Below are 14,985 nucleotides of genomic sequence, written 5' to 3' on the forward strand. Positions count from 1 at the left end.
GGGCATGGAAGTACACTGGAGTTTTCCTAGGTCAGTCTGGGAGAGCTGGGCAGATCCTGGTTCTGGCTGGTAACCCCTGGATTAAGACCCCCTTGATATCTGAAGGGGATAGTGACCCTCTGAGCTCTGAATTTGCATCCTGGACCCTGGAGCCTGGTGAGCTTCTACTGGAGAAACTGCTGGCCATCTGCCCAATCACAAAACCTAAAGGTAGAGGAGACAGTGCTTCTGGACTTCATCACAGGTGCGGCCCACACACTGGCCTTCTGGCTGGGGCTTTAAAGATCAGCATAATAAATAAATAAATAATAAATAAATAAATAAATAAATAAATAAATACCAGCATCATCCAATATTCCGGCTGGACCAAGGGCCTGGCCTATGTATGGAGGGTGGAAAAGAGAGGCCGATTCTGTTCCCTGACAGGAAAGGGGGGCTAAAAAACCCATTTGTGTGTGTGGGATTGTTCCATCCAACCCAGGTTGGGGTGGAAAGAAGGGATGGTGATTGAAAACCTTGAAGAAGAGTGAATCCCTCATATTTGGGGACCATAGGTTTAAAGTTGTGGTTCCAGTAAAGTTCCCTGGGAAGATCTTAAAAATCCTGCTCCAGATGACCTCAGTAGGCAGCCAAGGTAAAGAACCACTGGTCGAAAGTACCTCTGATGGTCAAGAGATACAGACTGAGCCTGCCGGTGCTCTAGAAGGCAGCTTGCAGTCAGTCATGGTTGGAAAAGCTGAGGTCAGGTGCACACCATCAAGCGATGTTTCCAGTATGAGAACTGGAACTATCTGAAATTTGGTTTGCTGCCAGACCAGGGTTCCCTTCAATTTTTTTTTTTAAAGATTTTATTTATTTATTTGAGAGAGAGACACAGTGAGAGAAGGGAACACAAGCAGAGGGAGTGGGAGAGGGAGAAGCAGGCTTCCCGCGGAGCAGGGAGCCCCATGCGGGGCTCGATCCCAGGACGCTGGGATCATGACCTGAGCCGAAGGCAGACGCTTAAAGATTGAGCCACCCAGGCGCCCACTCCCTTCAATTTTTAATTTATCTTGTAGGGTCAACTGGCACAGGAGAACGAGAAGAGAAACATGTGTGGAAGGCAGGAGGGAGAAGTGGGACATGATAGATAACAAAGATAGGCAAAGGAATGTTGTCTCAAGCAGAGAACACCAGCCTTTGAGGGAGGGGACTGGGCAATTTTTAGTGGATCGGGGGCAGAGGGTGCCCAAGGTCCAGTTTTAGAGGAAGGGCTCTACTCACTGAGTGGATGATGCCTTGCAGAGCCTGAAAGCCGTCATTCACGGGAAACACGTGGTCCTTGCTGTCCGCAATCCGGGCCAGCTGAGAACACAGCAAACACACAAACACACATGGAGATGTGTCAGGCTTGGCTGCAGAGAACTGAGTCCAGGGGGCTCCATCATCGACTTTTAGAACCCAGAGGAACCTGAGGCCTTGGGCCTCACTGAAAAGCCCTCGGTAGTAATGAGCTTACCAGCGGCCTTTCTGGAGCAGGCCTAGAGGGTCAGCTCCAGCTTTTACATTTGTTTTAATACTTTTCTCCTTGGGAGCAGCGGTAAGATTGCTCAGCTAGATGAACATTTGGCCTGGGTGGATGTATTTATGGATTTGGGGGCAGGCCATTGGCTCATTTTTCTCCCATTCACTCAAATTTCTGTTGGCAACTGTATCTGAATCGAACAGACTCAGGTTTCCTTTCAGAGCAACTTTAAAAATAAATTTAAGTTTTGGTGTTGGGCGAAGCCAATGAATGGAGCCCCTTCCCTTTTGCTCAAATTACTCATTGAGGAGAGGACCCCTGCAATTGGTTTGGCTCTCTTGTTTCACAGAACAGAGGACAGGAGAAAGAAGAATCTGATCTGTGGACTTTTCTACTCCAAATCTATAGTTCTGTGCCTGCCACCATCATGGTCAGTGCCATGACCTTCCCTGATGGCAAAAGTAACACATAACCAATGGGAAGTTTCAGAAAACCCAGGAGTGTTAACAAGAAAAAAAGTTACTCATCTGTCTATCTATCTATCTTCCCCCTACCATTTTTCTATTATTAATTTGATATACTATGTAGTTTTTCATACTTTCCCTCCCCAAATACACACATTTATTTTAAAAGTGGACTCAGACTATCCCCACTGTTTTGTAACCCTATTTTATTCACCTAATATCATAAGCATTGTCCCATGTCATTAAAACAAAAAGAAATGATGACCTACATTGAGGAACAGTTATGTAGGTTGTTAGCAAAATGTCACAATTTGCATACCTATACTTGTACATTCTTTTTGCCCACTTGCCAATTATGACTGACCCTGAACAACATGGGTTTGACCTGAGCAGGTCTACCTACACGCGGATTTTTTTCAATAAATACAGTAAAATACTGTAAATGTCTTTTCTCTTCCTTATGATTTTCTTAGTAACATTTTCTTTTGTCTGGCTTACTTCGTTATAAGAATAGAGTATATAATGCATATAACATACAAAATATGTGTTAATCAACTGTTTATGTTATTTCCAGTCAACAGTAGGCTATTAGTAGTTCAGTTTTTGGGGAGTCAAAAGCTGTCAATGGATTTTTGACTGTGTAGGGGGGCTGATATCCTATCCCTGCAGTGTTCAAGGACCAACTGTATATTTACTTTTGTATTGAAAATGCACTGAATTTCTAATGGGAGAAGAGGGATGTTTGACATTTAAGCCAAATTAGATTCATTAAACTAAATGAAAAAGAAAAACAAACAATCAACAAGTTTTCTAATGTTATTCAGATATGTTTTGACACCTTGGCAATTTAACATCTACCAAGAAAGTCAACCAAAGAAGATACTGCCTGGATAGTCTGCATTCACAGCCCCCAAATGCATTGGCTTGGCTTCACGTCCCTTACACATCCAATAATTCTTGCTTGCTCAACGTTTATGGAAAAATAACCTATTTAAGGGGTGTTTGTGCTGCTGCACTGAATACACATGTGCTCTATCATTCACAAGCTCCCAGACCTGAAGAAATCCATACCTGTGTTTCATTGAAATCCTTCACACCGACACAGTAAACAATGGCACCAAGATCTCGGGATCTGTTAGCCTGGGTCAATGGAGAAAAGCCATTAGACAGAGAAGTGGCAAATATACTCCTTTTGGATTAACCAGACTAACTTCCATGATCAGGTATTTATTGAGCGCCTACTATGTGCCAGGTACCACAATGGAGAGGGCAATCCCTGTTCCCAAGGAGCTCACCCTCTAGTAAACAGCACATTCTACCGTGATGTATGAGGGACATGAGAGGAGTGATTAGCCTAATGGGATGTGTTGAGAAAGAGCGTTGGAAGTAGTCTTGATGGAGGGATTTGAAAGATGAGGGGAGGAAAAGGGAACAGTAGGCTAGGATAAGCCTATTAAATATTTTTGGGGGGGACTCCTGGGTGGCTCAGTCGGTTCAGCATCTAGCTCTTGATTTCGGCTCAGGTCATGATCTCAGGGTCCTGAGATCGAGCCCTGCATTGGGCTCCGTGCTCAACGCAGAGTCAATTTGGGATTCTTTCCCCTCCCTCTCTCTCCCCCCAGCTCCTCCCCCTGCTTGCTCTCTCTCTAAAATAAAAATAAATAAATAAAATCTTAAAAAAATATTCTGGGGAAATGATTATTCCATTCCTCTGAAGAATTTTTATTGACATACTTTTCTTCCTTTGTTATAGCAGCATGGTATAATAGAAAGGATGTGGCCTTTGGAACCCGTTATACCTAGTTTTGGCTTTGCCCTGTAAAGTGTTTGGGGATTCAATGAGATAACATATTCAGAGCTCCTAATACAAGGCCTAGAACAACGCAGATGCTTATAAATGTCAGCACCCTTTGTGAATAAGGCCCTTTTCATTCCCACAGAGTACACTGGTTTAATGGTATGGGAATTATGGTCTATATTCGAGTAAGGGAACCCATGACCTTCTCTACAATTAAGTATCGAGAGGGCAACATAATGAATAACATCCAGGTTTTGGCTTGATTTTAATATTTGATTTATTAAAGGCTCTGATATCTTATTTCCAGGTTCTTCTGTGTTTCAGAATAGAAAATAAAATTTGGAAATCATTGGAATATACAGTAGGTGCTTAATAAATAATTGATAGTAAACACATAGTAGGTGCTCAGTGTATGCATATTGATTTGAATTGTGTTCCTCCTCCACCCCTCGCTTTAGTATTCAAACCCACTTGTGACTGAAACATTCTGAAACACTGAATTTTAGAAGAAACACATATTTTTTCCCTTCATTTTAAAAATATGCTTTGCTGCTTTAAGGATAAAACTAACTTTTAGACACAGTCTATCTCTAGCCTTATCTGTAGTAACTTCTTTGACTCTTTCTCTCTAATTGGGCTTTATATAGGATTCTCAAAAACGGAAAAATTCATTTCTTTATGTATCTTGAGCTTTATCTTTCTTTTTCAGAAAGCCTCCTTCTCTTGGCGCTGGCACTCCAAATATTTTTCCAAGTTTGTACGCGCCATACCTAAAATTCTTTTCTACTAACCCGTATTTTAAGCCTCTGACATCCATCATTTATTTCATATTCAGTTATTTCCTTATTAGGGTTTTTACTTTATTTGACTGTTGTGCAGCACCCAAAATAAGCCATTCTGCGTTCCCACTGTATCGTTAGTTTCAACTTTAGACTAGGGGAGTATATTATTTTCCAAATGCTCAGGCAGGGTCTGTCACATTTACTTGTGTGCTTCCCCAGTGCAAATGATCTTTTGTACTAGTTATGGGTAGGGGAGAAGTAGTGTGTTTACCTACAGCATTTCCTCATGCCCTTCGCCAGCAGAGGCTTCAAAAGCAGCATTACATCCTCCCGTGGTAAGCACCATGCGGGCAGCAAACGTACCTTCTTCACCTGTTTCCCTAGTATCAGGCAAAGTGCCCAGCACATGCGGTGCACTCAGTTAGCACTGAATGAATGAATGAATGAATGAATGATTGTTTGCCAAGGGAGCTGAATTTAAATCAAATAATAGTCAAGAGCTTGAGGTAAGTGTCAGGCTCTGATTAACTCCTCCCCCAGAGGCCAGCATTTCCTTCCTCACTGCCTGTCTTTTTCCTTATTGTGTTTCTCTCTAACTTTGTCAGTAATGGTGAACTAGTTTCTTGGGCCAATTATACATGTGGCTCAAATCTCAGACTGGAAAGGAAAGGATTTCCTAAATATAAATATTATTTTTCAATTCCCGAATAAACCTCTTTTTCTGAAACTCTTTATACAAACTGGAAGCTTCGTTTAGAGAGAATACTCTCACTTGCTTTAAGGAATACTTTTTTTCGAGAACATAAAGAAAAGGAAGGAGAAATACTGTAGGAGCGATTGCAATTTACTTTGCTACCAATTAATATTCAACTTTGATTCTCGGAGTGAGAATCTCAATGATTAATACCTTCTGACCAGACTGGTTCTTACATATTTCAAGTGATTCTTTCCCCTCCTCCTGTTTTTAGCAGAAATGGGGGAAAAACGGCACCGTTTTTGTTTGAAAGTGATATGTAGTTATTTCAAAACTGCTAGATAAATATAGTGCTTTCAATCAAGTCATGGTAAGCAACTTTTATCCCTCAAAACCCAGAGTAACAGGCAAATATTTTGAAAGGGGGAAAAACATCTACCATGTGTAAGACGTGAGAGTTCACTTTAAAAATATGAATTATTATTATTATTTTTTTACATATGAGACACTATTTTACCCCGGGGGTTTTACAAAGAACACCTAATCGTGTTGTCTGAGTAGAAAGAGTGCAGTCCGTTTCTGAGGAGGAAGGAGCCCTGTTTCCATATCTGTGTTAGATATAGGCCAGGCCATCGCTTACCTCCCTCTCTGAATAGAAAAAGAGATCTTCATGGAGTTCCCCATCGGTCAAAGCAATGATGACGCTGGCCGTCCTGTATCCTGCTCAACACAACACAGACCCACTCAATCCATCTTGCCGCACTCAGGGAAACCCCCTCTCAGTCCTGGGGGTTGATGTCTCATAAACTCAACCACCCGAGGTCAATCTTATGAGAACCAGCAACTTTTCTTTTGGGACTAGAAGCACCTCCAACACGAAGAAGAAGAATGCATCTGTGGGGACTGACTCTGGGGCGGGGGGAGAGGGGGTAGTTTTGCTTGTGGGTTTCTCAGTCTTCTCTCCAGAAACGGCCAAGCCTGCTGGAATGGTCACTGGACTGATAGCTGGGAGTAGCTCCAGTGAATCAAACTTCTATGATTTTCTATTAACAGTCCATGTGACTGAGGTTAAGGCCTGGGGGCAAACTCTACCACATGGGCTGTTCAGGAGTCCTCACAGGCCACAGTGGACCATACCCCTCACCCCTTGAAGAACTGGGCAAGGAGAAATAGTCGTGATTTATAAGCTGAGTGGAAATATACCAGCTGGGAAAACCTACTAGAATTCTTTCAGTGATTTTTAGACTTCTAACATGGCTGAGGATTGGTTTATATTAACAAGCCTTAGCGTTGATATTGGGTCTGTTCTATTTGTCACAGTTGAGAGGGAAATAGGAAGCAGACACCTCTACAGGCCTGGGAGAAAATCCCCACTGTAATACTGAATCTCTTTCAAAAGATTTGCCTCAGATAAAGAAAGGCTATCCATGAAAGACACTGTAGTAATAGTAACAACAGCTAAAATCATAGTAAGAAGTATATTTTCTATACGTTAAGTACATTGTATACATTTTTTTTTTCATTTAAATGAAGCCAACTTTAAACCACACTGGTATCTTCATCTTAATATCATATCCAATCACAGTAATGAAGTGGCTTGGAGCTTGGGGGAGGACAAAAAAGATTAAATTTGACATGAAAATCCAAGACTTTACTAACCTATCCAAGTACTTATTAATTTAACGAATTCAGCATGCAAAGCTGTTCACGGACATTATAGACTGTGGCCCATGATGGGCTCCTCATTACTTTTATGTAACTTTTTTTTGGCATCAACAGGACAGTGGAATTTGACCTGGTACATGTCATCTTGTCTTCTTTGTGATGAGGTGTGGAGGATTATGGACATCACATTTATCTTTTGTAACGTGAAGATACTGAAGCACTTTTTCAGGCCAACACAGAAAAAAAAAGTTTGATAATTCATATTATAGTCTTACCTTGACTGTTTTCATAATAAATCTGCTCGCTGGCCTGAAAAACACACGGAAGAGACATTAGACCTAGAGCCACTGTGTGCTATTCCAAATACCATAGTGGGCAGTGGGTTCTGGGGCTGGCTATGTAGGCCGGCTCAGTCTTGATTCTTTATGTAACCCACCCAGGCTTTGCTCAAATACCAATGGTTGGCATTCATCTAAAGTTACCTTGACATTTAACCAATGTACTTGTGAACATGGATCCATGTCTTGCTTCTCACAGACTGGGACTTGTTTTCCCTATGACTGAAGTCACTGACGTTCTGTCTCAACCACTCACGCACCATATAGAAAAGTTTACCTTGGAAATGTCGGGGACTTGCGTGTGGCATGATTCATGAGTGTCAGCCAAGCATTAGCTAACAAGCCCTTTGTCGGTGTCAGGGAGGGAGCGAGGAAATTCACTTCTCTGGGATAGAGTTATCAGTGTGCAAGCTTGTGGGAAGATTGTTTTTACTTTCTTGCTCTTGGAGGTTGTTCAGTTACATGTGTCTTATCTCATCGGCCATCCTTATGTTGATGTTTCTCTATCACAACTTTACATTTAGAGTTGGAAACCATTTTAAAATTACCCTTTCAAATCCTTCATGCATGTAAGTGTCTCCTCCTGGCAGGACCTTCTGGAGTTCTTCTAGGCCCTGACGGATCTGTTCCCTGAAATCCAAAGACACCCTGTTAGTCTTATTAGAGCATTTTACACTTTGCTGTGGAGAGACATATGCATTAATCTTTTTTTTTGTGGCTCCTGCGATAGTACCCCCACGTCCCCCAAAAGCCTATTAGAGGGAAAGTCTTTGTAGCACATTATCCATTCAGGGTCAGCCATAAGGGAGGATGAGTGAAATCTCAGGCGAAGGGACCCTTTTGCAGGAATATCCACCCGCTCACAAGAGTTTTCCGCCCCTTAACAGGACAAAGTTTTCATTCTACATTGGAAATGAGTCCTAAAATGCAACTGCTCCGGAGGGGATGACACGACATCTCAGGCAACTTTATATCAAGATGCAAACAGCTCACGTGAGCCAGAAAGAGGGGAGTACCAAGAACCCAGGGCAAGGCCACCGCAAGGAGCGAAGGTGGGACGGGCAGGTGTCGGGAGCAAACTCTGCCGCCTGCACGGATGTGCCAAAGGAAACCGTGTAGTCAGCTTTGAAAATAAAAGCTCAGGCAATCTACGCTTTCCAGGACAACCGAGAGTGTTTTCTGTGGGCTGGTGTCCATGTTTTCTTACTCTGGTTGCTCAGGGTGGTGGTGGGGGAGGCAGGAAGAGGAAGTGGGTTATGGCACTGGGAAAGGGTCCAGCTGGTGATGGGAAATGTGGATGGTCTGGGGACTGAAGAGAATCTTTGTAGACCATTCTCTCTGGGATGTAAGATGTCCACACCCACATTTCTGTCTTTTAAATAGCTCCATACCATGCCCAAAGGGCAAAAAAAGGTTAATTTCTGAAGAAACATTAACCTTATTCCTAATCTGCAAGCCTACAAAAGGGTTTGTAATTATCTCTCACCGGGGCCTCTTTAGGGACAGAGGGGGAGTTGCACTATGTAAATTAGGAAGGCAAGCTCCTTTTGAGTAAGGAAAGAACCTCCCATTTACTGAGCTTCCGCTATGCACAAGGCCCTGCTCAAGGATTTCTGATTTTATGTTCTCAGTAACTGCTCAAGGTGGGCATTATTGCTCTCCTACAACAGGCGAGAAAATGTGGTTCAAAGACGTTAAGCAGGAGAGCAGACTTGAAATCAAATCGGACTGACTCAAAAATGGCTCTCTACTCTGCCCAGCATTCTCCTTCAGTTCAGTGCTGGAGAAGTGGGAGATTTCAGTAACACTTGATTAATGAGGAGCGATGGTAATTTCTAACACTGTCTGAGTAGTCACTGTGTGCCAACCCCTGTTAGAAATACACCACCTATAATTAATTCACTTATTATCTTAAGAAAGCTCTTTGAGGTAGATATACTGTTATGTCCATTTCACAGATAAGGAAACTGAGTCACAGAGTGGCTAAGGAACTTGCCCAAAGTCCCTCGACTACTAAGTGGCAGAGGTTGAATTTGAAACCCAGAGGCCCTGTTCTCCATCACTATGTTAAACCGTTTCTCCTTGAATGAATGAACAAAATTCATTACTGTCTTATCCCGGCAATTGCTTGGGGAAGAAGTTTAGTGCAAAATTAACTTTCTGTTAAAACTGATGCAATGCGGCGGCCATGGATGAGGCTGGATTGCCAAGATGTTGGAAGTTTTAAAAGACAAACCAAACAGGGGTTCGCCTGAGCCTGTCCCTGGCCTGGGTTGTTGATGCTTCTCAAGTGGAATATTTAAGACCAAGTAACTCAGACTTTGGGAAATGTTCTGACTATTGTTTGCTTTTCTTACCAGTGCCTAGATATCAGACCACGTGCCCAGCTGCCCAGGTCAGAAACCAGAAGCCTTCCTGGTCCCTCTGCCTTCACTCTCCTCTCTCCTGCTCCCCCTACATAATCTATCATCGAGTCCATCAGTTCTATTCTAGACATTCGTAAAACTGACTACTTTTCTATCTCTTCTGCCAATGCCACGGTCTGAGCCATCATCATCTCTTGCTTAGACCACTAAGACAGTCACTTGCTATCTTTTGACTGTCCTTTTGCCCTTCTTCCATTCATTCTCCACATGGCTGTTACAATGTTGTTAAAATATAGGTTAAAACATGCCGAATCATTCACTCCCCTGCTCCAAACCCTTCAATAGCTGTTGGGTTATACTTGGTATATATCTGAAAAACGTGCCAAGCCTTCCAGTTCCTACATGGGATGGTTCCTCTGCCTCCCTGTCCCGCCTCACCTGTACCACTCTGCCCCCACTCTCCTCGCTTGAGCTCCCCTGGTCTTCCCAAGCAACTTTCTCCAACAGGCCTTTCACACCTGCAATCATTGCTGCCTGTGGACTGGGGCTACCATTGCCCAGCCCTTCACTGGGCTAATTCTTACCCAGCCTTCAGTCCCAACCTAAATGTCAATTGCTCAAAGTAGCCTTACTTGACTTCCCCTATTTAGACTAACTCCCTCAATTAGGCTTTCTCATGGCACCCAACAATTTTGTAACTAATAACATTTGATTATGTACTAATTTGTTTAGCTACCTCCTTCACCATTTCGAGGCTCTGAACTCCATGAGGGCTGGGCCTTGTCTGTTTTTGTCCCCGCTATATCTTCTGTGCTTACTACAGTGCTTGGAACAGAACAAACATTCAATAAATATTTACTGAAGACGTTAATCATCCTAGGAAGAAGTCAGTCTTGGGGGCACGGATGAGCTTCACGTGGACATGTGGAGGGAGGCCAGGCAGAAGCTGACTTGATAATTGATCCTAGATCTGTGCCTATGTGGTGGTTAGAAACAATTCTCTGTTGTACCCCTTTATATTGCCCCCAGTATTTCAATAACTCCTATCAAAAGGCATAGTTTAATTTTAACTCTGTCGTTTGGTGATAAGAAAGGGTATATATCTGTGCATTAGAAGGAGGGATAAAGATGAGAGCTGTGTCCCTCACTGGGAAGGGAGAGGGTGACATTATAAGAGGGCAGCACTGCCCTGTTGGTCAGCAGTTTCAAGAGGGAAAGGACACTGGCAAGGCGGCAAGAGGGTGAGGCTGGGATATGGGACTGAGGTTGGGACAGGGAAATGGGGGTTTGTTCCTGAGGACACAGAGGTGGCACATGGAACACTTCAGAATAGCTGGGGGCACTAAAGAGGAGGGGGCTAATTTCTGACAATTAGGTGAGAAGAGATTGGGCATTAAAAGTAAATGGGAAGAGAAAAGCAAATGTGGCATTATCTTTGCAAAGTTCGGGACATTTCGGCAACACTAAAATTGGAATCTTGTGTTAAGACTGAAGCTTAAAAAAAGGCATATTGGGGGTGTGGAAAAGGTTCCTTGGCTTCACTGTATTTTTTTCTCTGCCAAATAAAGTCTGGGAACTGGGGTGTTTTCTCTAAGCCTATTTCCTTTTCTTTATAAGTATTTTCTTGGGCTTTCTATTTTTTTGGTACCAGAACAAGCAAAGGCTGTTATGGAAAATGTCTTTCTCCCTGATACTTTATGTCTGGCAAGATAGGAACTCACCAGTCCCAAGCAGTGATCACAACCTCCCCATATACCACCCTTCTTGGTCAAAAGATCAAATGACTTATGGCCCCACCTCCCTACTCCCTGTCCCTTCTCTAAGCACCCACAACATCTAAGCAAACAGAACAGACGGTTCATGGGAATGGTGGGTCTGTTTTAATTCTGGGACAATAGAACTATTAATAAGGGCCTATTTTTTTTTTTTTTTTATGCTCTCTTAAGAATGGAAGAAAATAGGGAGAAAGATCTTTTAAAGGGGGTGATAAGAACCTCTCTGAGGACTTGGTTATTACCAAATGAAATGTTATCTTCCTGGGAAATGAGAGAGGCAGGGATTCGAATCCTATGGAGAGGCTGCTATTAAAGAGTCTCCTGTTTTCCTTGGTGGTTTCACATGTCTGCCAGTGTTCCTATGTAGAAGTGAAGGGTTTCCAGTTCACATGTCCTGTGTTTCTTGTACAATCCCTGCAAGACTTAATGATCGGCATAGAATAGATAATTTGCTGTTGAATGAATGATTCCAGCTTGGATGCATGCATGCATCCATTCATTCATTTCCACAATGATTTACTGAGCATGCACCGTGCCCCCAGCACTGCACTGGTTTGTAGGGGTAGGGGGTGGGAGAATTGGTCACAATGTCTGCTGGACTTTCTATGGCCCGGGGAATTTTCCCATACTTCATGAAGATTACTTTCTGGGATTCTGGTTGTGATGTGACATTTTGATAAGATTTGCTGATGGAAACATTAAAGGATGGACACACATAAGCATGTCAAGAAGCACTACATTCAACAAGCTTTTCTCCTAAGTATCCTAGTGATGTTCCTACTGCAAAATCCTCCTTGGGGTTATGCAATGTCTACCACATTTTCAGTCTATAAAACAATCTCCACCACCACCCCAGAATAACCCAACATCAGCTCTACATTGTCAACTTCTTGCCTCTGAGTAAAAGAGCTTCCAGTTCTGTGGAATTGAACTTTTCTCAAATATCCGGCAGTTGTTGGCTTTGGAGCCTCAACTTATATTGTAAACACACATCACTACTTACTACCGCTAATGCTGCATTTCCAGCATTTCCAGATGGCCTTATGGCTCCAGATGCTCACTACCAAAAACATGGAGTGAACAGAACAAAAGACCATAGATTAATTAAAGATATTTCATTGCTACTTTTGGAGTCTTGATGTTTCACAGCCAACTCTAATCATTTGTTTATAATGTATATAAATGATAGCCTCTTTGGGACTTTTACTTAAGGATAGGCCAACATGATTAATGATACTGAGCTGCATGCTGAACCAAAGATCCTTTTCTCTCTCTCTATTTTTTAGTGAGCTATAATTTATATGCAGTAATATGTACAGATATTTATTCATTTCTTTTGTATTGTTGAATTTCTTTCCATAATGTTGTTTATAATATTTCTTCATTATCTTTTAACATCTGTAGGATCTGTCGTAACATCCTTTCTATAGCAGTTGCTCTATGGATTACAGTATTCATCCTTACTTTAACACAGGCTACTATAAGTTAATATTATGTCACTTCTCATATAATGAAAGAACGAACGCTTTAACATTCTGATTCCATATATCCCTTCTCATCTTTTACGTTATTACTGTAATATATCCTCTTATATATGTAATAAACTCCAAAATGCAGTTATTATATCTGTCTTAAGCAATCATCTTTTTGCAAAATTAAGAAAATATTTATTATTTCTGCTATTCCTCCTTCCTTTTTTTTGTAGATCTAGTTTACATCTGGTATCATTTTCCTTTAGCCTGAAGAATTCCTTTAGCAGTTGTTTCTTTTTGTAGTGCAAGTTTGCTGGGGATGACTTTCTCAGTTTTTTTTTTCCCCTAAAAATGTCTTAATTTTTGCCTGCAATTTTAAGGATATTTTCACTGGATATAGAATCCTAAGTTGTCGTTATTTCCTTTCACCTTTGTAAAGAAATCAGTTTGTTGCCTTCTGGATTGCATGCCTTTTGTTCTGATGAAAAGTAAGTGATTTTCATTGTTGCTCCTCTCTTTGTAATATGTCTTTTCCCTTCTCCCTGTTTTAAGATTATCTCTTTATTCTGGTTTTCAGAAATTCAACTACTTTGCACTTAGATGATGTTTTTCTTTGTATTCCTCCTGTTTGGGGGTTCTTTGAGGGTTTTAGAGTCGTCTGCAGAATGTCATGTTCAGTATTCCAATTATACATATATTAGACCACTTGGTATTATCCCACAAATCATAAGGGCTGGGTCATCACCCCCCTTTGTCCCCTGATCACTTTTCTGTCTCATTCAGTTTGGATAATTTCTATTAACTTGTTTTTAAGTTCATCAATCCCTTTTCTATAGATACTGTATTTCAGTTCCATAGTTTTCACTTGGTTCTTTAGAGTTTTCTTTGTTGTTGTTGTTGTTTTTTCTTACTGATATCCTGTGTCTCCATTGTACTCACCTTTTCCTGTAAATTCTTTAACATGTTTATAATAGTTGCTTTAAATCCCTGTCTGGTAATTCCAACCACTGAATGATCTGTGGTTTGCTTCCATTACTGTGTTTTTTCTTGATTATGGGTCACATTTTCCTGCCTTTTTCCCATGCCTCATTATCTTTTTATTTGTGTTTCAGACATTGTGCATAAAAGAAAAGCAGTGGAAACTTAGGTACAATGTTGACTTATTTTGCTCGTAAGCCTTTTATCTTTGGGAGCTGGGGGTGGGGTGGGGGCTGATTATTTAGATTCTTCCTTGAGTTAGGTTGAGTTTAGGCTGGGTCACAGCTTTAATTAGACTCTGTTCCCTGTTATTAGCCTAATTCTCAGACTTCTGCCCTGCCCTGCATTTGTGGTCTTTTCAGTCTTTGAGTTGGGAGGGAGGTGGGTGCAGCTTCAGTCATTTTTGCTTGCTGTTGGATTCAACTCTGGTAGAACACCAGAATCCAAGCACCACAGTGATCCATATATAGTATTATGCAATTTCTCTTCACTTTTCAGCAACTGTTCCACTGATACTTTCTTAGAAAAAATGCAGAGGTGCAGGTGAGGGGGAGAATTGTCAGACAGAGATTTCTTTTTCACGTGGGGCTCCTTCAGATAACCCATCCCTCTCGCACACATCATTGACTGAGGTTCAGCTGACTTCTCCTCATCTCTGAAAAGTCTCCATGGCTACCCTACTTTTTTTTTTTTTTTTAAAGATTTTTTAATTTATTTGACAGAGAGAAAGACAGCCAGAGAGGGAACACAAGCAGGGGGAGTGGGAGAGGGAGAAGCAGGCTTCCCCGCTGAGCGGGGAGCCCAATGCGGGGCTCAATCCCAGGACCCTGGGACCATGACCTGAGCCGAAGGCAGATGCTTAACGACTGAGCCACCCAGGCGCCCTGGCTACCCTACTTTTGCCCATACCCAGATCATATCCATCACCAAGTATGGAAGTTTCTGTAGATCTCTGCTCAGCTATAAAGGGCTTGTTTTTCTCTAATTCAGTTCATCAGTGCTTCCTGTATGTCTGTTAACCCCATAGAAACATATGGATTTTATTTTGTTGGGACTTTTCTGCTTGACCATGGGAATGAAGGTTTTTCACATTCCTCTACATCCTAACCAGAAGCAGAAATACTATCAAGCCTTTTCCTAAATATTTGT

At 41.9% G+C, this 14,985-nt stretch overlaps 1 protein-coding gene across 1 annotated transcript in view; it reads right to left on the reverse strand.

Annotated features, from left to right (window-relative positions):
* Positions 1–14,985, reverse strand: part of ANTXR1 (ANTXR cell adhesion molecule 1) — a 217,337-nt gene that overhangs the window by 156,265 nt on the left and 46,087 nt on the right. The window contains exons 4-8 of the mRNA XM_032410814.1: positions 7,794–7,875; positions 7,183–7,216; positions 5,883–5,962; positions 3,040–3,108; positions 1,264–1,344 (exon numbers count right to left, since the gene is read on the reverse strand). Of these exons, the coding sequence (XP_032266705.1) occupies positions 1,264–1,344; positions 3,040–3,108; positions 5,883–5,962; positions 7,183–7,216; positions 7,794–7,875 (346 nt within the window). The remainder of the gene's footprint in view (positions 1–1,263; positions 1,345–3,039; positions 3,109–5,882; positions 5,963–7,182; positions 7,217–7,793; positions 7,876–14,985) is intronic.

This window comes from Phoca vitulina, unplaced genomic scaffold (assembly GCF_004348235.1).
Source record: "Phoca vitulina isolate PV1807 unplaced genomic scaffold, GSC_HSeal_1.0 scaffold12, whole genome shotgun sequence".
NCBI lineage: Eukaryota > Metazoa > Chordata > Mammalia > Carnivora > Phocidae > Phoca > Phoca vitulina.